The sequence below is a fragment of the Danio rerio genome, chromosome 19 (assembly GCF_052040795.2).
Source record: "Danio rerio strain M-AB ecotype USA chromosome 19, GRCz13ab, whole genome shotgun sequence".
In the NCBI taxonomy this organism is placed as follows: domain Eukaryota; kingdom Metazoa; phylum Chordata; class Actinopteri; order Cypriniformes; family Danionidae; genus Danio; species Danio rerio.
Window position 1 is genome coordinate 17173087 of NC_141039.2, and position 21401 is coordinate 17194487.

Consider the following 21401-nt stretch of genomic DNA (forward strand, 5'->3'; position numbering starts at 1 on the left):
TATTGCAACCATTGTCACTGTAGATGTAGATGTTCCTTTTTATTTATTTGTTTTGTGAATTCGATTGACGTTAACAAGGCATGGTTCCCAACATGTCGGTAACCAGATTACTGCAAAAGGTAAAGTAAAAAAGAAATACACCTATGTGACCTGTATATACACTATTGACCTCTTTCTTAATGAGGGAGTGCAGCCATTGTAATCTTTTTGTCTTGAGACTCCTGGTCTCGTTCACTTCGATTGATTTTTAGACATTAAAAATGGCTTGTTACGCTGCTTGATGTTGCCGACTGATATTTTCTTATTGTGTTGTTCTACTTTTATGTATATCAATGAGCACACTTCCCTGTAGGCACAGGACATCATTATTGTTGTGGCAACATTGGGTTTTGTTTGGAAATGAAAATCGAGTTAACGTCAGAACCCAACGTCAGGCCAACATCAATGTACAACGTCCAACCTAAAATCAACCAAATATAAATGTCTAATCATGTTACACCTTGACGTTGTGTGGACGTTACCACTATGACATCTATCAGATACTGGATTTAGTCACTTTCCAACACAACCAAATATCAACATAATTTGACATCGTTATTGGACGTCAAAAAATTTTGTTCTTAGACGCCTGAAGTCACGACCTAAATCTAACCTAATATTAACGTCTTATGATGTTGTGTGCATGCTGGAATGTTTGTATAGTTTATTATTTATTTATTATTTATTAATACTAGTCATTTCTCTCATATAGGCAACTGAGATGGAAGTTCTAAAACAACTGCATGAATGATCACACTTTCACATTGCAGAATAAGGTCGATACGCATGTTTGCAAAAATCCAGTGGTGTGAGTAAAGAATAAGCATATTGTGATGATAAAATTAGCCTCATGCATACTGGACGCTGAACCTTTACTCATAAAAAGCTAAGCATACTTCAATCATAAGTAAAGTGCCTGTTTAAAAAGGTGTACAGCGATTCTTAAAATGCAGTCAAGGCAGGCATTGTAATAGTTTTTGGAGTGTTACGAATGTGTCCTTGACTGATGTAGTGTGACAGATCTGTCTGACTGTACCTTTCCAAATATGGTTCCTCTGGTTGAGTTTTAATTAGAGGAAATGGCTAGAGAGCTGCTAGTGGAGAGGCTTGAACCACAAGGGGGAGGGGAGGGAGTTAATTAAATCAGCCTTGTTGTCAGAGATGAACTAAAAGTGTCTTATCTCTTTCTGTGACTGTTCAGATCTGAGACGGTTTCCCACACCTACTGTTTAAGACCCCAGTGTTCATGTGTCAGTCTGAAATCAAGCGTTTATTTGAGCACATGAAATGTCTGTTCTCATTCTGGCCCTGTTTTTTCCCTACATTTGACTTCCGCCCTCCATTCGAGTGGCTCTCTACATTGCAAGCGGGAGATCAGAGGCTGTATAAATGAGTGAACCATCTGATGGGGGTTAAAAAGGACGATGTGTCCTCTGGGCTACTGAGAAAATAAGCTCTATAATAGTAGGCGTTCAGTAACACAGTTACATATGACAGAAGATGATACGTCTATCTCCTCCAGGGATCTCACTCCCTGCTGTGTTGGGTTCTTCAAGTTAAAGCACAAATAGGCTGAAGACGACATCATATCAAAGGTGGATATTTACTTTTTAATAATTAATCCTATTGTAAACAATGAAATCAAGTGGCACAGCCTGATCCTATTTAATTAGATATTTCAAGAATTATGTTACATTACGAAAGTAAACATTACTTATGTTTGAAAGTAAAGTTGCAAATGGAATTTTAAGTAGACTTTAAACCATTTTTATTACACCTTTAACAGACCAAACAGGCCCCAGCACTCCAGCCTCAGTATGCTTCAAAGAACCTTCAAAGTTCTTTCATAGTTTTGTTTTTAGCTTTATAAGAGGACATCTGTCTTTAAGTTTTTACGTTTATTGTATGCAGTATAAAAAAAGAACACAAAAGTGTTTTAGATGGACAAAAAGTTAACTTACATGAGTATGAGTAGGCCTACTGTGAAGATAACACGTTTCAAGGTCAGTGGTCTAGTTGTATAATAATGTGGGGAACACTGCCACCTGTCTATATACAGGGGAAAACAGGATTAATTTATCAGTTACATGAAAAGAACTCAACGGGCTAATTATTAAAACCAAATCATAGTTTATGTTGTTAGTTACAGCTAAAGAGAAATTTAGATCTTTTTTTTTTTTTATCATAAAACGCTATACTGAATTGAAATGATCTAAGTCTAACATAATGTTCCATAACGAGGCAAATGTTAGGTTAAGTCGGCCTCTGCTGGTAAAGCCTGAAATTACTGACGTTTAATAGATTTAAATAATGGATGTGGCTTGCATGTATAAACTATAAATAAATAACTGAATAAATAACTGAATAAATAACTGAATAAATAAATAAATAAATAAATAAATTAATTAATTAATTAATTAATTAATTAATTAATTAATTAATTAATTAATTAATTATATGCTATAGTTACTATATTTGTTGTCACATAAACTTAACTTGTTGTGTTTTGATTAAACAAAACAATACAAAACAATATATATATATATATATATATATATATATATATATATATATATATATATATATATATATATATATATATATATATATATATATATATATATATATATATATATATATATATATATATATATATATATATATATATATATATATATATTTATATATATATATATTTTTTTTTTTTTAACTCATGTAAATAACTTAATTAAAATAAAAAAAATAATAATTACAGATTAAAGGCTATCTGTTTTGGCCGAGTTATGTTGGGCAAGGGACATTTTATTGGGCTATCGAAATGTGTGGGAATTTTTTTTTTATTATTTATTTAGTCATATTTACAGATGCCACATGTAACGTTTTCTTATGATAATTATTCAATGTTCTTCAACCCACAACACAGTAAATGAAAAGCTCATGCAAAAAAGAAATAAAAAACTTCTAAATGCCATCTAAAATGTTCTCCTATGTAAAACCAAATAAGTTAGGGTAACAAACCATTTGAGGAAATCCAATTCAACAAACCATTTAAGTTCAAAAACTTTGAGTACTATAAACTTAATCTATTTGAGTAAACGAAGCAATTTGAGCACAGTATAAATGAAGAGAACTCAAACCAACTGTGTACTGTAAAACCCATTAAGTTAAGACAACTCAAACTGTTTGAGGAAACCGATTGCAACAAACCATTTGAGTAAAAAAAACTAATCTATTTGAGTACTGTGAACTTACTCCATCTGAGTTAAAGTAATGAGTTATTTAATTAACTCATTATCTTCAACACTGAGTTCAAAACTCTTTTCAACTGAGTAGAATTAACTGTCAGTACATTCTGAGTTAACACTCATTTCATTTGATAACGTTGACTGTTGGGTTTTACAGTATAGATTAAGCATTCTTCTCACCTTCCATGTTTATGTTCAGCTACACATTTAGGAAATAAGCAAGGAAAGTGGCTGCTCTCTCTAAGGGCCTCCAAATAAATAAGTATAAATTACACCTATAAATTAAATATGACATCATTTTCAATCATATTTTGTATGATGGGGATCTAAAACAAGTTTACTTTTTATTACTTCTGCGCAAATGTGTCCCCCACCCTCAATCATGAAGCAATCCAGCAGTCAAATTAGGTAAAGAATTTGTTTAAAACGTAATAAAAAAATTTAAAATATTTAATTAAAGGATAATTCTTCAACTACAAGCACGTTAAAGTCCTTTGATCATATATCCAAAAATATATAATTTTGTTCAAATTCCTTTTTCTTTGTCAAACTAATAATAAAACCTACTTTTAAAAAAATTACTAGCTTTCTATTATATTTTTTTCATATTATTTAACCTCCTTTCAGGTGTCAAAATCACTGTTTCACCTTGTCGCACACCCTGAGTTTTAAACTTCAACAATGAAAGTAACAATTTAAAATATTATTTATCTGGTAACTATTAATGTATTCTAATGAAACACTAGTGAAATAGGTTAAATATTTTATAGTTATTAATGTGAGATTATTATCAATATTAATATTTATGCAAAATATAGCTGTCGCACAGTATCAGTGTCATTTCCACCACAACACTGATATGTCGCTTTAAAAAGTTAGTGTGAAAGATTTATTTGGTGGTTTCTATGAAAATGAATGGTGACGTCTGAGCACATGTTCAAGATGGAGGAAATTTAAATTATCATCAACAACACACAAAGAAAAATCAAGAGAAATATTGCTTGATAAGGAAATATATTTATTCTGCGTCTTTTCCAAACATGCTGTACCTTCAAAGGTGTTTTTAAAAAACAAACAAAATTAAGGTAAATAAGAGTATTTTGGAAACATGAAATGCTAGTATCAATTAAAAGCTAATCAGTGAAGCAATCTTTATTTTTTTCACAATAAACTGTAAAAATGTCATTCCCACCCCTGTCGTTTCCATCACACTGTCCCTTGTGATGGAAATGACAGTATGTGGTGGAAATGACATTCACAGTTTCAAAACACAATTAATATAGATTGTGAAAGTTTAGGGGTTGGACAATGACACTAAAACACTGGCCAATTTAGTGTTGGAGGTTCCACCGTTACTGTCTTTCCCACATCCAGGAGAGTTACAGTGTGGAGAAGCCCCAAAAAAAGCCTATACCGCCCATACGTTGATACCCAGAGTCAAACATGGGGAAATCAATGATGGTTTGGGCTGCAATATCATTCCCTAGACCCAATAATGGTGCTAGATGGATATGTAACCACTGGTTCAAACATTGCATCCTGAAGGTGGTGGCGTGTATCAGGATAATAATGCGCCAATACACACATCAAGACTGGTGACAGAGTGGTTTGATGAACATGAAAGTGAAGTTGAACATCTCCCATGGCCAACACAGTCACCTGATCCAAATATTATTGATCATTTTGGGGTATTTTGTGGAAATTTCAAGAAATGTATTCCTCCAGCAGCATTTCATAGAGACCTAAACACTATTCAGCAAGAAGAATGGCTCAAAATGTCTCTGGCCACTGTGCAGGATTTGTATCTGTCATTCCCGAGATGAACTGTTTATATATTATCCGCAAAAGGAGGTCTGACACCATACTAATGAATTATTCTTTCATTCAATTTCTTTTTAGCTTAGTCCCTTTATTCATCAGGGGTTGCCACAGGGGAATGATCCGACAAATTATCCAGCTTATGTTTTACGCAGCGGATTCCATTCAAGCTGCAACCCATCACTAGGGAAACACCCATATACTCTCATTCACACACAAACACTAGGGCCAATTTAGTTCATCAATTCCCCTATAGCGCATGTGTTTGGACTGTGGGGGAAATCGAAGCACCCAGAGGAAACCCACGCCAACACGGGGAGAACATGCAAACTCCAAACAGAGACACAAACTGACCCAGCAGAGGGTCGAACCAGCGGCCTTCTTGTTGTGAGCCGACAATGTTAACCAATGAATGAGCCACCGTGCTGCTTCATTAATTAACTATTGTGCTTTAAAACCAGGCCGTTCAGTTTTAATGTCCAACTCCTGTAGATGTGTACTTTTATTTTTTATATTTATATATTGTAATAATAATAGGTTATTCACAGAATGTTCTGCTGCTGTTCATCTGTTAGACAAATCAGTTTTTTTTAGATCAATCTCAGCCTTACACATGCAAAAACATGTGTGGTCATGCTTAGTCATTTTGTAAATTGAGTTTAATAAGAGTGAGCTTAAGAGTTCAATAATTTTCTAATAAATATCCACTGTTTCTCTGCATTAACATTGATTCATTGTCATTTCCACCACCACCCTGTAATTTCCATTACGACACACATTTAAAACATTTTTTTAATTAATTAAAAAGTTCTGATCACACATTAAAAGCATATTTACAATGTTTGAGTTCATGCTCTGTTTAATATACAAATTCAGTTTATTTATTTTCTAAAAAGCTCTTAACCAAATTAAAAATTTAGAGTGTGACAGGTGAACAATTCGGCATTTGGTCCTAACGGACAAATTTATTTAATTGACAAATTTAGAATTATTGTATTCATTGTGGCAAAATTGGTTAAACTAGATTTAAAAAAAATGATCTTGGACAATGTTTGACTGCCATAATTTATTTCATTTTGAAATAAGCTGTATATTGAGATGTGGAGGAAATGACATATCTTCACGATGGGGAAAAAAAAAGTTAAATATGAACAATTTCTCTTCTTATAAGTTTGTCCTCTTACAGATCTTAAAACTAGACAAATTGTAAAAACTTATGAGGCTATGCTATGTTAATTTTGAACAAGTTTTTTTTACTCAACTTCACAAGGTTAAAAGTGCCCATAGTTAAAGAATTGCCCAAAAATGTAATTAAAACTAATAAAAGGTTATATATTATTTTAGTTGCAAATTCATTTTAAGAAACAAATAATGTAAAACGTTTTACAAGATGCTTTATATGTATTTTTTCTTGTTTTGCATCAAGAAAAAATATAGATAAGGAGATTGAGTGATGTAAGAAAAAATACAGCAAAATAAATTAATTAAGACTCAATTAAAGTACAAACTTTTGGGCCATGGCTAGAATTGCTTAGGGCCCCCAAATCACTAAATCTGCTCGTCAGTTATTTTATTTTAAAGGCAGTGATTGATAAGAACTTATTAATCACTAAACAGAAAGTGATCAATAATAAGTGAGAAAAAATGCAACTTTTAGAATAAAATATCAAACGGCATTTATAGGTTTTTGCATCTAAACTTAATATGCTTATCTCCAAGTAATTGTTTGGTTATAACATTTTAGTATGTCTGCTACTCATTGTGTAATATTTTAATGCATGTCCTAGCTAGACTTCCGTACGCAAGAACAGTAGCCCAACGAAATTTCGTTTTCTATTTTCAAAACGCGCATCCGGCTTGCCGTATTTGTTCCGCTACACCGGGTCTAGCGGCACGTGTTGTGGAACAGCAAGCAAGAGAAGCGCGAACACGTTTATTGTAACTTTACACCCACAGTTCTTGTGTTGTGGACATCGGCGTATACCTGTCGCTTCAAGCCAGTCAAATATATTTCAGTAAACATCCAAAAACATATCTTCAAAGCGTAAGGTAAGTAGCTCGTTTCTAAGCGTTGTTGTTGAAATCGTGTTCGTAGCGCATACCTATAGAGACAACACAACACTTGTTTACAGACTGTGTAATAAAATGTAAAAAGAGTTGTAGCCCTTATAACTCTTAGATGTTTAACAAACTCCCGTTCTTTTGTTAGCACATGGTACAAGTTCGATAGCATGAATTATAACGTTAACGTTATATGAACACATTACTCGTATATAGCCTAGCAGTGATGCATTTCAACTTTATTTACAATAGTATTTAGTTACTACCACATCTGTTTTAAGATGAATGAGTTTTTGTGTTAGATTGGTGTAAAAGCTGTCGATAAATAATAAAATAAATAATAAATCCATAACAAAAAAATAAAAAATGAAAGAAACAATTCAGCTTAAACAATTTAAACTTATCGACGTTAGATTTTGTCAGGGATCCACATTTTTTCATTGTCTACAACCTCATCAGTTGACTGTAAATGTGTTTTGCAATGTTCCATGCTAAGAAACTCTGTAAGATTTGTGTATCTGGAATGAACTATTCATCTCTGACTCTATACGATGTTTGATGCTTAATAAAACCTAAAACGTAACTTGTCACGGTTATTGCAGAACAAAGAAACACCGTAGATCATTAATTTTCTGTCTAGTTGAATGATTTCTCAGATCTGCTTGTTTCTTCAGATATTGCTGTTTCATCAGTTACTTTAAAGTGTTTGCTTATTAGATGGAGTTTGGCCATGTACGATTGGACTTAGTTATAGATTTTAGTTAAAAGATTATCAAAATTGCTTTTAAGAAGAAACCAAATAAATCAGTGTTGTGGTTATGCTTTGTGGTCTTACGCAAGAAACTGAACCAACCTTTACCAGTCGATATTTATCTGTCTGTCTATGTTTCTGTCTGTTTGCTGAAACCAATAGACCCTTTAGGTTTTCACATTTTTGAGTTTCTCAGCAGCAGAAGTCATTATAGTTGGGTAAAACTTAGAGTGCAGTGAATTGAAAAGTACAACAAACATTTTTTTACAATCCTATTTGCTAAAATAAAGGAAGAAAAGCTCATGATGGTGTTGTTATGCCTTTCAGAAAAGGGCAAAAATGTGAGGTATTTATAATAAAATATAATAAAAAAAACATCAAATTTACTGTTCTGTTCATAGACGCTGCATTGGAAAACCCTCTCACAACAAGCATTAATTAGTTTTTTTGTAATTTAATGCAAAGATGATACAATACATACATAAATATAAGTTTTTTTTATTTTAAATCTTAATATTTAAAGCCTTCAAGTATACAACGTGCCTATGACCGTTAAACACATCATAACAGTCTTGTGAAAAGGGTCCATTGAAGCACAGTTACATACCACTTTGATGAACATTTACAATTCATCCACTCCCCACTGTCAACAAACAGCATGTTTGTACCCATGTTTGCATCATGCACCAATACGTATACATACATTCTTTGAATATGCTTAGGACCAGTTGATTCTTGTGAAGAAAAAAAATCATTTGACCAGAGGATGGGTAAATTTGAGTTAATTATCACTTTCAATCACAAAGCTTCTGTCTTTTAAATTCTGTCATGCAAACACATTCTGCCTTTTCTCTTTTTCAGCATATGATCAGCAAAATGAAGTATATTCTGGTGACAGGTGGTGTGATCTCAGGTATTGGGAAAGGTATTATAGCCAGCAGCGTGGGCACGATTCTCAAATCCTGCGGCCTTCATGTCACAGCCATCAAGATTGACCCATATATCAACATAGACGCAGGCACCTTCTCGCCGTATGAGCATGGTAATCCCACATAACTCCCATCACCTATCACTTCTTCCGCCTCCAGAATATTTATTACAATAAAACGTTACATGCAAATTAGATTAGGTGAGGACCAATATTGCTGTGACTGTAACTTGCTATGAAATAGCACGTCGTGATATTTGTTGACAAATGGATAAAATGTAGTAGTTTAAAGTGCTGAACTACAAAGATTTGACATTGCTGTTAGTATTTTGGGGCTGAATTGTGATACTGAATAACTATGCTTTAATATGTAGTTAATGATTCTTGTTCTAAAAGTAGCTGAAAAGTTCATAAACCATTGTTAAACTGAAGGGAAGTTTTAGTAGAGGTCTTCTGTAATTCCTGGTCGGCAGCATAGCAACATTAAAAATGCCATTTTAATGTTAGCAGCAACTTAGCATTTGCCTATTTCACAATCATAGCGTAGCATCATGCTAAAAAAGTAAAAATCAAAAAAGCATCCACTTTTTCAGAAAATGTTTAAATATTTATAACTAATGGGTTAGCTATTATAAAGTAGTTTTCTTACTTGTTTGGTTGGACTTACGAGCTCGGTGGTGTGTTTGTAAAATAGATGTGTTTTGCTTTTTGTCCAGGTGAGGTGTTTGTTTTGGATGATGGGGGTGAAGTTGATTTGGATCTGGGAAACTATGAACGTTTTCTGGACATCAGGCTCACCAAAGACAATAACCTGACCACAGGAAAGATCTACCAGTCTGTCATTAACAAAGAGCGCAGGGGAGATTATTTGGGCAAAACCGTGCAGGGTAAGTAGATTGTCTTATGTTAATACTTTTAAAGGCTAAGTCCTTTCAAAACGATAACTTTAGTCCAAATTCATATCTTGTCCAATAGACTTAGACAAAATCTCTTGATGCAAGTAAGTTGGAAGAACTTGTTTATTCATTTGTTCCAGTGGTGCCACACATAACTGATGCTATCCAGGAGTGGGTGATGCGTCAAGCCAAAATTCCTGTAGATGATGATGATGTTGAGCCTCAGGTTTGCGTCATTGAGGTAGGAAAAGTGTGATGAAGTAAATAATTTACTTTTTAAAGGGCTTATGTCTGAATTTTATATATGCCTTTTTGCAGTTGGGTGGGACAGTTGGAGACATAGAGAGCATGCCTTTTGTTGAGGCCTTCAGACAGTTTCAATTTAAAGTCAAGAGAGAGAACTTTTGCAATATTCACGTCAGTCTAGTGCCACAGGTGAGTTCTGTTTATTCAAATTTTCTCACACAGAACATTGCATTATACATGTATGTCTGTATGTGTGTGTGTGTGTGTATATATATATATATATATCTCATCATATCACATGTGCACATTCTGTGTCATTGTTGATGTCCAGCCAAGTGCCACTGGAGAACAGAAGACCAAACCCACCCAGAACAGCGTAAGAGAGCTCAGAGGACTGGGATTGTCACCTGACCTGGTGAGTCAAGTTTTATAGGACATTTCTGTTTGTGGTATGTACAAAATTGTCAATGCAGCTACGCTTTGAGTTAATCTCACAGATGTAGCTTAGATTTGTTCATGGTGACCTGATTTTGATTCCAGCCTTGCAGTCCTTTGCCAATTACTCTCTCTTCTCTCTGCATCAGTTTTTAAATCATATCTCTGCTGTCCTATCTGAGACAAGAAAAGGTCCCATAAAAAGCTTCTGTGAGAGAGATTTGGTCTGTTGTAATAGCAAAATTTTTCAGGACTTGCTTCTATCTCTCATATTATTTTATTAATGTGTCGTGGACCTCTACTTATGTGACAGCTTTTCATATCTTGCTGAGACCCTGTTCTCTTATTTTATCACACTCTGCATCACTTTTTTTGGTAGCGCACCTAAGTATTATTGGCTAAATGAACTGCAAATAAATGAAAATGATGTGCATGGCAGTTATAGGGATATTCCACCCAAAAGTGATCATTTACTTAGTTTATTCTCCCTTATGTGGTCTCAAACCCTTTTTGAAATACTTTGTTCTGTTGAACAATAAGATAACCTGTAACCTTGTGTTCAACACAAAGAAGAAACTTAAAAAGGTTTCAAAAATAAATGTTGACAGAATTTTCCTTTTTTGTCCACTTATCTCTTCATGATTTTGTTCTTTTTTTGGGGACATCACAGTGAAAATGAATGCTTTGTTTTGGTGCGTTGTCTGATAACATGTCCCATAAAGATAACATGCTATGTCAGAATGTTGCTTGACCACATTCAAATCACTTTAGTCTGATCAAATGTGTTTTCTACCGGCCCTGAAAGTGGTTGACAGCTGACTACTCTAAGAATTTTAGATTTCATTTATAGCTGTTTTTAGTGTCCTTCATGAGTAGTGTGTTTGTTCAGATTGACAAATACAGTTGTAATAACAAGTGTAAACAGATCTTGAAACAAAATGTAAGTATGGAAACCAAACCTATTTGATGTTATGAATTCACAACATATTTAAAATGTATTTTTAAATGATTGTGTAGAGTAAACTAGGTTTATGCAATTTTTAAAAATTATTTTTACAGATATTGAGCCTATTAAATATCTGTCAGTTCCTTGTCAAATAGTTTAGCCCAGTCACTCAGAATTTTTAATGTTCATTTATTCTTATTATTTCAGATAATGTGCCGATGCTCTACTCCACTTGATAATTCAGTTAAAGAGAAGATATCCATGTTCTGTCATGTGGAACCTGAACAGGTAAGTCTGGGTAGGCTTGAATGCCACCAGCATAACTGTAATGTAAATTACCTACATAAGTTGGAAATTAAGTGTAAGAATTTTCAAAAATAAAAATATGTAAAGCCTGCCTCCTGCTCAAATTGATTTAGGATGCTGTTTTTTTTCCCTTTTTACTTTTAATAGCTTTAACAACTGCATGTATTTACATTTATATGGTCAGGAAAACTCCTGAAGTTTAAAAAAGTGAGTTTATCCAGAAGTTTAAGTTCTTTCTTATTACATTAGTTGAATTATGGGACTTGATAATTATTAATTGTTGTAATAATAATTTTCTTATGCTAGTCATGTATTCATAGTTTGTTTCCGAATCTCAGTGATGTGATTTGGTATTCTCTACAGGTGATCTGCGTCCATGATGTATCCTCTATCTACAGAGTGCCACTGCTCTTGGAAGACCAGGGTGTTGTGGGATATTTCTGTCGCAGACTGAACCTGCCTATTGAAAACAGACCCAGAAAGATGCTCGCAAAGTGGAAAGAGATGTCAGACAGGTAAAAATATGCATTTAAAATATGGAAACTCAGGATCAGTTCATACATCAATATTAAAAAGATATGCATCATCAAAAAAAACTTTTATCTCATAATACACATGTATTTTTACATGATTTGTTTAGTAATTTGATTTTCCAAACCCCTCCTTTTTGTGACATTAATCTACAGTGATTGGTCTGATGACCCAGTCTTTTGTGATAGGTCTACTTTGTTCTTTGCAATGCCCATAACAGCTAATTTGTATTGAAACAAGCAGGCAACCATGGTTCATTATATGTGTGAGCCCAATGTAGGAGTGAGTTGATAAATCACTACAGTTTATACACCAGCATATTGCTTTATTCTACATTATAACTCCAAGTAATAACAGCATCTAGTATTAATCAACATAGATGCAGAAGTTGGTCTGGTGTGAACTTTGACCACTGTGCATGCACAAGCTCATAAAAAGGACCTACTTTTTGGTGTAGCTCAAGGCATTAAAATGAAAATGAATTGGGGTTTTATATCTCATTGCTTTCTTTGTCTGGTGTGAAAGCTGCTTTAGCCATTTAACCAGAGCCCTACTAACTGCTTGGATCATTTTGCATGCCACAGAACAAGACGGCAGCCTTTTTAATCACACGTACAGATTGTGATTTAAAGGAAGAAGAAGCTGGTCCAAATAATCTGTGTACTGGCATAGTCACCTTCAAGGTGTGACAATGTTCCATGTGCATCTATAGCAGGGGTGTCAAACTCAATTCCTGGAGGGCCGAAGCCCTGGACAGTTTAGTTCCAACCCTGCTTCAACACACTTACCTGTAGGTTTCAAACAAGCCTGAAGGACTCAATTAGTTTTATCAGGTGTGTTAAATTAGGGTTGGAACTAAACTGTGCAAAGCTGCTGCCCTTTTGGAACTGAGTTTGAAACCTGTGATCTATAGTTTATGATAGGGGTGTCAAACTCAGTTCTCAGACATCCATAGCCCTGTAGAGCTTATTTCCAACTCTGCTTTAACACACTTACCTGCAGCTTTCAAACAACTTTAACCATTGATTCAACAGACTCTTCTTCAGAATTTAAAGAAAAAACACAGTGCAGAAGCATAGCACCTTTGTGTCGTAATGCATTTTGATCCCCACAGTTTGCTACAGTGATTGAGGGAGAGGGATTTAAGTGTGAACCTAGAGCTGTTTTTGAATTTTCTAAATTTCATAATAGGGCACTTTAAACGTGTTATGTATTACAAAAATGCTTCCTAGTTCCACCAAAAGTATATACATATTTTTTATATTGTTTGTATGGTAGATCAGACAGGCTGTTGGAGCAATGCTCCATTGCATTGGTGGGGAAGTACACCAAGTTCTCGGACTCGTACGCCTCAGTGATCAAAGCCCTGGAGCACTCTGCTCTCGCCATCAGCCACAAACTAGAGGTTAAGGTGGGTGAAACAGATGGCTCACTGCCTACATAAATTTAAGAAAATATCTCACTAAACACACATCAATAAAAGTTAACCCATTCTACTTTTTTTCCCAGTATGTTGACTCTGCAGATTTGGAGCCCAGCATGTTACAGGAAGAGCCAGTGAAGTACCATGAGGCATGGCAGAAGCTCTGCAGTTCAGAGTGAGCAATGCAGTAAAATGAGTCAAGCTCTTTTCAGTTAGGCCTACAATGGTTACATTTACATCCATGATTTTACGAATGTGAAATCTACTCTGCTTTTACAAGGTTATGTAAATACCATAATGGTGCTTTCGAATTCAGAAGGCCTAAATGTGCTTATTTATAATGATATGGATTTGGACACAATGAATAATATATGATTTGTGATTGTAGCTGCACAGCATATTGGCAAATTCTCATTACATAACAATAGTAGTATATGCAATATTCATATGGCAGAGGTACACTAAATTGCATTTGTGTGTTGAATAAATAAACCATTAATCTATATTTTACAAATCAGTTTAGGTCTTACAATGTTTATACTTGCCACTTCGTTTGGTACTATTATGCTATTTACTACACTACAAAATACTAAAGGGGTTGAGACAAAGTGTGTTGTTTTTTTTTTTGTTTTTTTTTTTTTTATGTCTTCAGTGGTATTTTAGTACCTGGAGGTTTTGGAGTACGAGGGACAGAGGGCAAGATTCAGGCCATCAACTGGGCCAGGAAACAGAAAAAGCCATTCCTAGGTAGGAAACGATTCAAAATTCAATTTATCCAAAATGTTATGCAGCAGCTGAAATTGTAACGCATCTAAACTATTTGTGTTTCAGGCGTGTGTTTGGGGATGCAGTTAGCCGTGTGTGAATTTGCTAGGAACATGTTAGATTGGACAGGTACTTCACAAACAGAAAAACTAGAAGTTGTAAGGATTGTTTTTACCAAGCAGATTTGAACTGTTTTTTTCTCTTTTACCCAGATGCTAACTCTACAGAATTTGACCCAGAAACAAAACATCCTGTGGTGAGTATTGGATTTAGTTTCAATTTGAGTTTTTTTGTCCAGTTTAGGTCAGAAACTAATAGAGCTGATGTTTAATTGTTCATCCCTCAGGTGATTGACATGCCAGAGCACAATCCAGGGCAGATGGGAGGAACGATGCGGCTGGGAAAAAGGCGAACTATTTTCAAAAATAAAAGCAGCATACTTAGTAAGTGCAGTTCACCAACCGTAACATCATGTATGCAATGAGTTCTTCAACGATTGTTTTATCTTTCACAGGAAAACTTTACGGAGATGTAGATTATGTTGAGGAAAGACACAGGCATCGTTTTGAGGTATGTTATTTATTTATAACATGTATGTAATGACAAACTATAACAGTAAAGTTAGGACTAGGGATAATGTACGCAAAAACATTTTTGATCATTTGAAAAAAAGTGTACATTTTGTCTTAATTTAGTCAACCTCAAGCTGTTTGTTATGATTTATGGGCGGTAGTCTTGCAAACAAGCAATAACCCATATTTTATGTCAGTCTTTTATTTTATCTAGGAATGCACCATATATCAGCAGCCATATCATCATCGGCTGATTAAATGCTATTTTTATGTTATCGTTATCAACCTGATATCAAAATTAGGCAGAAAAAGCCTTTATAGCAGCAGGGGAGAGGTCCGCTAGTGACTAAATCGAGCATAGGGGTTCTCAACTCTCTGCCACATTCTGTCTTTATATAATGCACTGTGTTTGTCATAAAGTTATCTGTGTTCAATGCTTGGGTGTTGTATAAAAATCTGATTTTCGAGGTCAAATCTGACACACCGCCTGCCGTTAGTTTCAAACTCACAGCAGTTTATCATAAACCTCTCATCGCATTTGACAGCAAGAATGACCAAAGAAGCTTTTTCTGATTGACAAGCTGCACCTACATGTTCAAAAGAATCTAAAATGCCAAATAGGATGAATTTATGCTGCATTTTCTGAAATAGATCATCCAACCTGTATTTAGCTTTTCGCTTGTACGGTGACTCTGAACTGTCAAAACGGCTCTCAAAACGCCTTTTCGGACATTATGTATTTTTACTCGTGTACATTACTGTAACTCCTTTTATTCAGGAACATTTGAGCTGGTTTCAGTTCTTAGTTCATTTTCATTTTAATTCAAATATATTTATTTAAACTTGTTTGTTACTTAAGTCCAATTTTGTTTTGTAACCTATTATTTTTATGCAACAGTCAAGTTGCTTGTTAATTTGCTATGCGAAAAAAAGATAAAAAATGATTTTTGGCATGTGGATTTATGTGAAATCATGAATCTGGGTCTATATAATTACCTTGCAATTTTGAAATGATTGCTTTTTCTGCTGAGTAGGCTATTCAGTTCATAAGATCAGTTCAAACTTTTATTAAGTTTTAAAAAGAAAATCAATTGACTGTATAAAAATATAACATTTTGAAATACTTATATTTGTCGGGTATAGTATATCGGCCTCCAAATCCTAAGAGTGATCTCTTATCGATATTGGCCATAAAATCCTTATTGGTGCATTCCTAATTTTGTCAGAATCAGTTTTTTTTTTTATCCAAATCATAACATCTAACAGGCAGGGCCTGTGACGCATCTGTTAACATAGACATACAAGAACAAGATTTGCCAAATATATGCTTAAAACATTAAAAGAAAAAAAAAACATTATTTTTGAAAATGTTGTGAGGACAAAAAGTTATTCTACTGGTAGCTATGGTTAGATTTCAAAGTGGCTTGTCGCTGATACTGAACATGCAGACAAAGCATATGCTCTGAATGTTTGTTTAAATGAATGGCACGTTAACAGTTGTCATTTGATTGCAGTTTTAAGGGTTTTTATGAACATATGTTTTTAAATTTGTGTAGCAGTATACATAAAACCAAAACCCTTCTTTCTGTTCAGGTGAACCCAGAACTGAAGCATCATTTTGAGGAGAAAGGCTTCCGATTTGTGGGTCAAGATGTGGAGGGTGAGAGAATGGAGGTTATAGAGATGGACGGTAAGTGAGAGGAAATCAGGTTAAATTAAAACTGTAAATAATTACCATATTTTCACGTCAACACCAATGTTTATCATAAACAGTCATTTTGGGTGTAGGGATCATAATTTGTTATTAAATACACTATGTAAAACGTCATTAATATTATTATTTTCACACTCTTCAAGCATTTAAGTCAAGTGCATTCTCAAGAGTGTACTTTTTAACAATCTATCATGCTATAATAAAATAAATCAAAAGCTTTGATTTTAAAATGACTGCATCTTAAAATTATGATAGAGCTATCAAATATAAAAGTGGGAGCACTTTGCAGCCATGCAAACAGTATTTATTTAAATATCAGAGGTAAACAATCTACTGTTCTCATAGTAGCCATTGAAGTCATGCAAAATGAGTCAAACTCAGACTTTTACTATTGCTCTAATTTTAACTTTTTAATGTTGTATATAAATATCAGCCTTTTTCCTTTCATTAAATGTTATGAAAATTTAGCTATTTAGTCAGAAAAATTGATAATTGGCAACCTTGGTTGTATATTTTGTTGACTTGTGTATTTTTCAGGTTTAAGGATTATAATGTCATAGTAATATATTACATGTACAATAAATAGCATGATTTTTTGTTGTTTTTGCAGATCACCCTTATTTCGTTGGTGTTCAGTATCACCCAGAATTCACATCAAGACCGATAAAGCCATCGCCACCATACTTGGGCCTGCTTTTGGCTGCTGCAGGGAGGCTTCAAAGTTACCTGCAGAAAGGGTGTCGATTGTCACCACGGTATGGACCCATGTTCCATAAGCAGTCAAAATTCGCTTACCCAATCTCATCTTCAAAAGATGGTTCATAATAAAAAAAGGGGAAATTAAGATCTCAATGTTTTGATTCATTGCAGTGCCATTAGTTTTGACAATTATTTTTATGTAGAATTAAATTAAAGCTGTTTTGTGTTCACAGAGATGCATACAGTGACCGAAGTGGCAGTAGTTCTCCTGATTTGGAGATTGCAGACCTGAAACTACGTTCAATTGCTCAGGAATAAAAGCAGTAAATGGTAAGGCAACACTTGTGTGGCAGTGTTAAATGTTATTTTATCTACAGCAAGAACATTTTTCTTTTCTCCTGTTTTCAGGGCCTGCTGTCTGAAAAGGATGTTGTTTTAAAAGTGGTCGCTTCAATGGTCATCAGAAGATTAGTAGCTTTATTTTATGAAATTTATCGTTTTTGTATGCAATGACAAAAAGGTTTGACATCCCATTGGGGGAAAGTTAATAGATTCTCTTCATTGTGATGGAGTTTGTTAAGTACCAGCTGTACACCTGTCTCCAGTAATAAAATGGTATGGAGTTACACTAAAGTTGTCATGTATCTTTATTTTACAGCATAAAATCAAACATGAAATACATATTGGTGGTAAAGAATAGATTGTTTTAAATTTATGGTCCAATATTACTTTAGTATCATTTGCAAACAAAACAGCAGTCTAGAATAGTTTTAAAATACTTTTATTTAAAAGGGTTTATTGGGGGGCAAAAAAAAAAGTTGCACATGTAAAACCAGTTAAAGTTGAGACAACCGCACCAGTCAAGTTCCTGTAGGAAGAAAAATAAACAGAACTGTGTTAGTCAAAACAAACAAAGCACGTTTAAAATGTTTAACAAAAACTGATCTCAGTCCCATATCCGCAAGTTTCATCCAGCAGTCACCATCAATATACTATCATCCTTGATCAGTCAAAAATAAAAAAAAAATAAAAATTAAGCTTACGGAATCATACCTACTTAAGCAGACTGTACCACCATTCCTACAGTTAACCAGCACCTAAGCACAAAAATATATTCAATTTATGCATTTGTAACATCGTGTTCCAGTCACAAAATTCAAAACAAGCTCACCCTCCACATGTCTGATAAAATAAAAATGGCAGAAAGTATTTTAACGGTTAAGTTATTCTAAAAAAAAAAAGCTTAAGTGAATTTTACAAGTTTAAGTAATGGGAGTGTAAATAACCTTAAAATGAGCTAAAGCTTCAATCTTGGGTACAAATTTAAACTATAGGGGTTAATCTTGGACCCAGATGGAGAGTCATCATGCGCAACCAGTTGGTTTATGTTGGACAGTAGAGTGACCGACACAGACACCAGCAGACAGGCGGTCAAAGGCTCCCCATTAATTTAGCACGTAGTTAGAGAATGAAGCGCAAATTAGGAGCACTGATTCTCGCATACGTGCAACACTAAAATTAATGTTTAACTTACCAGAACAATGGCTCACTGTGGCCACTTGAAAAGCACTGCACTGACTGCATCTGGCTAAATAGAAAAGGATTTTTTTTTTTTTAGTCAAGTACTAAAAGTACAATTAAAAAAAATAAAAACATAAAACCTTAGAGTTACAGTTGGCTCAGCAAAGTTTTTGATTGTCATAATAGAGCTGCTCTCTCAGAGAGGGCAAGTTTGTCATCACAGCCAACAAACACAAAAACCAATAGCAAACAAACCTTTCATGTTTGTTCATTCAGCTCATCCAGAAGCATCGTGACAGGAGGTCTCCATGTCGAAACATTCAGCTTGTTCTGCACAATTTAACCTGCATAAAAAAAGTAACAGTTAGCCAGAGCTACATACAAGTGATATTTAACACACAAAAAAAAAAAAAACTAATGGGGAAGCATTCAATTGTCCTTTTCCTAAATGTTGCTGAAACAGCTACAGGTAACTGCACAGCGACCGTCAGTAAAAGTGTTGCTATCGGCTCCTGTTTGATCTGCACCAGTTACAGACAAACTGGACAGCTTCAATCAGGGCCATGAAAAGCCAATTAAGCTTTAATATACCTTATGGTTCAATTAGAGGTGTAACGATAGACCAATGTCACTGTTGGTTGTCAATTCTGTATCCTTAAGTCGAACTCATCTGGCCATTACACATTTGTTTTAGTTCCATAAAACACTCTGAAGGATGCACCCCAGTATTCTTCTATGAATGTAGTTTTACTGCGAGGGCCCATATTACCCCCCCCCCCTCCTTTGGTTTAATCAAAGAAAAAAAACATTAATAAACAAACCTTCAAGGTTGGTCATTCAGCCCCCATCAAGGAAGATCATAATGGGGTTTCATTCAGGTGCACACATTCAGCTTGCTCTGCATCATCCAACCTGCATGAGAAAAGAAAAAGTTAGAAAAAGGCTACACGCAGTAGAACGTTTACCAAAAAAAATTAGTCAGTTGTCCTTTTCCTAAATGTTGCTGTGACAGCTACAAGCAAACTGTACAGCGACCGTCGGTAAAAGTGTTGCTATTGGCTCCTGTTTGACCAGTACCTGCTATAGATGAACAGGACAGCTTCGATCAGGGCCTTGAAAAATGACTTCAGTCTTACTAAGAGGGACAGTTTACCCATGAACAATTAACTCAACCTTCAAGTCAAGCAGGTCTCTTCTGTTAAGAGGACTTTAAAATTGGAGGCCTGTAATTGATTTACTTTCAAGCGAAAATCAATTGTCAGTTTCAGCTCTCTTCAAAATACTTTATTAAATAAACCTAAAAAGTTTTGGAACTACTATAGTAAATATCTTTAGGTGAGCTCGACACTGGGCGTATACTATACTCTTTAAAGGGTATAGCAAAAGAGTTTTCATTCAGCAAGACACGCTTGCAAAACCCACTTAAATCTTCAACAACTTGAATTGACAAACAGGAGTTTCACATTGTAATTAACATTTAAGTATCATGACTAGGCCTGCACGCAATCTTTTCAGATTTTTATCCCATCATTGATTCTGTTTATTTACTTGTGTGTGTAATTATTCAGATTTATTACAGTAATACAATTGATAAATATGAAAATAGTCATGATTTATTTACAATACAGTTTGTTAGATAAGGCTTACCGTTTACCAAAGTGGATCTAATTGAATTTGCATTAAAACATGAAGTAAAAAGGTATTACTTTTGATTGCATATATTAAGATTTAAAGTTATTATACTATCAAAATAATTTCTCAAATCCGAAGATTAACACAATTGTACGCATATGGCAAAAACAATGCCATAGTCATGACCGAACGTAATATTACGATTTGGCCTAAATGACTTCAATATGCTATACAGTTTAAAACGTTAAGCATCAATACAGTGTAAAGATCTTTTTTTACCTCTGGACAGAAAGTTGTGATTAGCGGTGGAACAACGTGGTTAAACGGAACTCCCATTTCAGGTAACGTTAACATCTGAAAGATACAAAAAAAAAAAAAAAAAAAAGAAAAGAAAAAGTTAGCCTAAAAACGCACAAAAGTTAGCAGCAAGTATTTAGGGCTAATCATGTGTGTAGAGTGTAATGGCGCCTCATCCAAAGTTACTTAGTTGAAACGACAAAAACACGGAATTTTTACTATCTGCAGTTCTTTTACAGTTATAAACGGTAGCTTTTTCCATAAAAATAGAATGCGTTTTGTTGAGAGTTCGCCTCCACCCAACACAATACATCTCAAAGACACAAAGAATTGAAACATCCTGCGACTCAAGCCAACAATACTCAAACTAAATATTGGAGAAACAATCAAACTGACAAAATCTACGACTTAAAAACTTCAAACTCATAAACAGCATTCGATGTTTAAAGATTGACTCGTACCCACCTTCACCCATTTAGAAAGCAGTTGAAAAGGAGGAAGCTGAGACTGTGACGTTATGTTTTATACGGCGGTAACTAACGCTGATTGGTGAACTGGCTCATCGCTGATTGGCTG

General features: G+C 34.4%; 1 protein-coding gene, 1 long non-coding RNA gene and 4 other non-coding genes across 10 annotated transcripts; 1 reads left to right on the forward strand and 5 right to left on the reverse strand.

Moving 5' to 3' along the window:
• The first annotated feature begins 6963 nt into the window (after positions 1 to 6963).
• Positions 6964 to 18003, forward strand: ctps1a (CTP synthase 1a). Its single transcript, NM_199211.2, is given in 19 exon segments — positions 6964 to 7151; positions 8776 to 8956; positions 9559 to 9729; positions 9879 to 9979; positions 10057 to 10173; positions 10316 to 10399; positions 11573 to 11653; positions 12035 to 12186; positions 13481 to 13613; positions 13712 to 13800; positions 14278 to 14372; positions 14457 to 14519; positions 14603 to 14646; positions 14737 to 14833; positions 14905 to 14960; positions 16556 to 16652; positions 17287 to 17431; positions 17609 to 17705; positions 17784 to 18003. Coding segments are annotated over 17 exon segments (1788 nt in total). The 5' UTR covers positions 6964 to 7151; positions 8776 to 8778; the 3' UTR covers positions 17694 to 17705; positions 17784 to 18003.
• Positions 18004 to 18140: 137 nt separating this feature from the next.
• LOC100535315 (uncharacterized) lies at positions 18141 to 21322 on the reverse strand. Of its 5 annotated transcripts, none has more exons than XR_015945323.1 (7): positions 21291 to 21322; positions 20808 to 20882; positions 19718 to 19808; positions 19152 to 19240; positions 18910 to 18959; positions 18429 to 18472; positions 18141 to 18243 (listed from the first exon to the last, which is right to left on the reverse strand). It is a non-coding gene; the product is annotated as an uncharacterized LOC100535315 (long non-coding RNA). The 5 variants fall into 5 exon arrangements; XR_015516599.2 differs by having other exon boundaries at positions 18433 to 18472; positions 18910 to 18963; XR_015516597.2 differs by having other exon boundaries at positions 18910 to 18963.
• On the reverse strand, positions 18314 to 18385 carry LOC137488583 (small nucleolar RNA SNORD99). The gene has a single exon (XR_015517381.1). It is a non-coding gene; the product is annotated as a small nucleolar RNA SNORD99 (small nucleolar RNA).
• LOC137488566 (small nucleolar RNA SNORD103/SNORD85) lies at positions 19049 to 19124 on the reverse strand. The gene has a single exon (XR_015517367.1). It is a non-coding gene; the product is annotated as a small nucleolar RNA SNORD103/SNORD85 (small nucleolar RNA).
• On the reverse strand, positions 19328 to 19462 carry LOC137488567 (small nucleolar RNA SNORA16B/SNORA16A family). Its single transcript, XR_015517364.1, has one exon. It is a non-coding gene; the product is annotated as a small nucleolar RNA SNORA16B/SNORA16A family (small nucleolar RNA).
• LOC137488568 (small nucleolar RNA SNORA16B/SNORA16A family) lies at positions 19877 to 20012 on the reverse strand. Its single transcript, XR_015517365.2, has one exon. It is a non-coding gene; the product is annotated as a small nucleolar RNA SNORA16B/SNORA16A family (small nucleolar RNA).
• Positions 21323 to 21401: the final 79 nt, after the last annotated feature.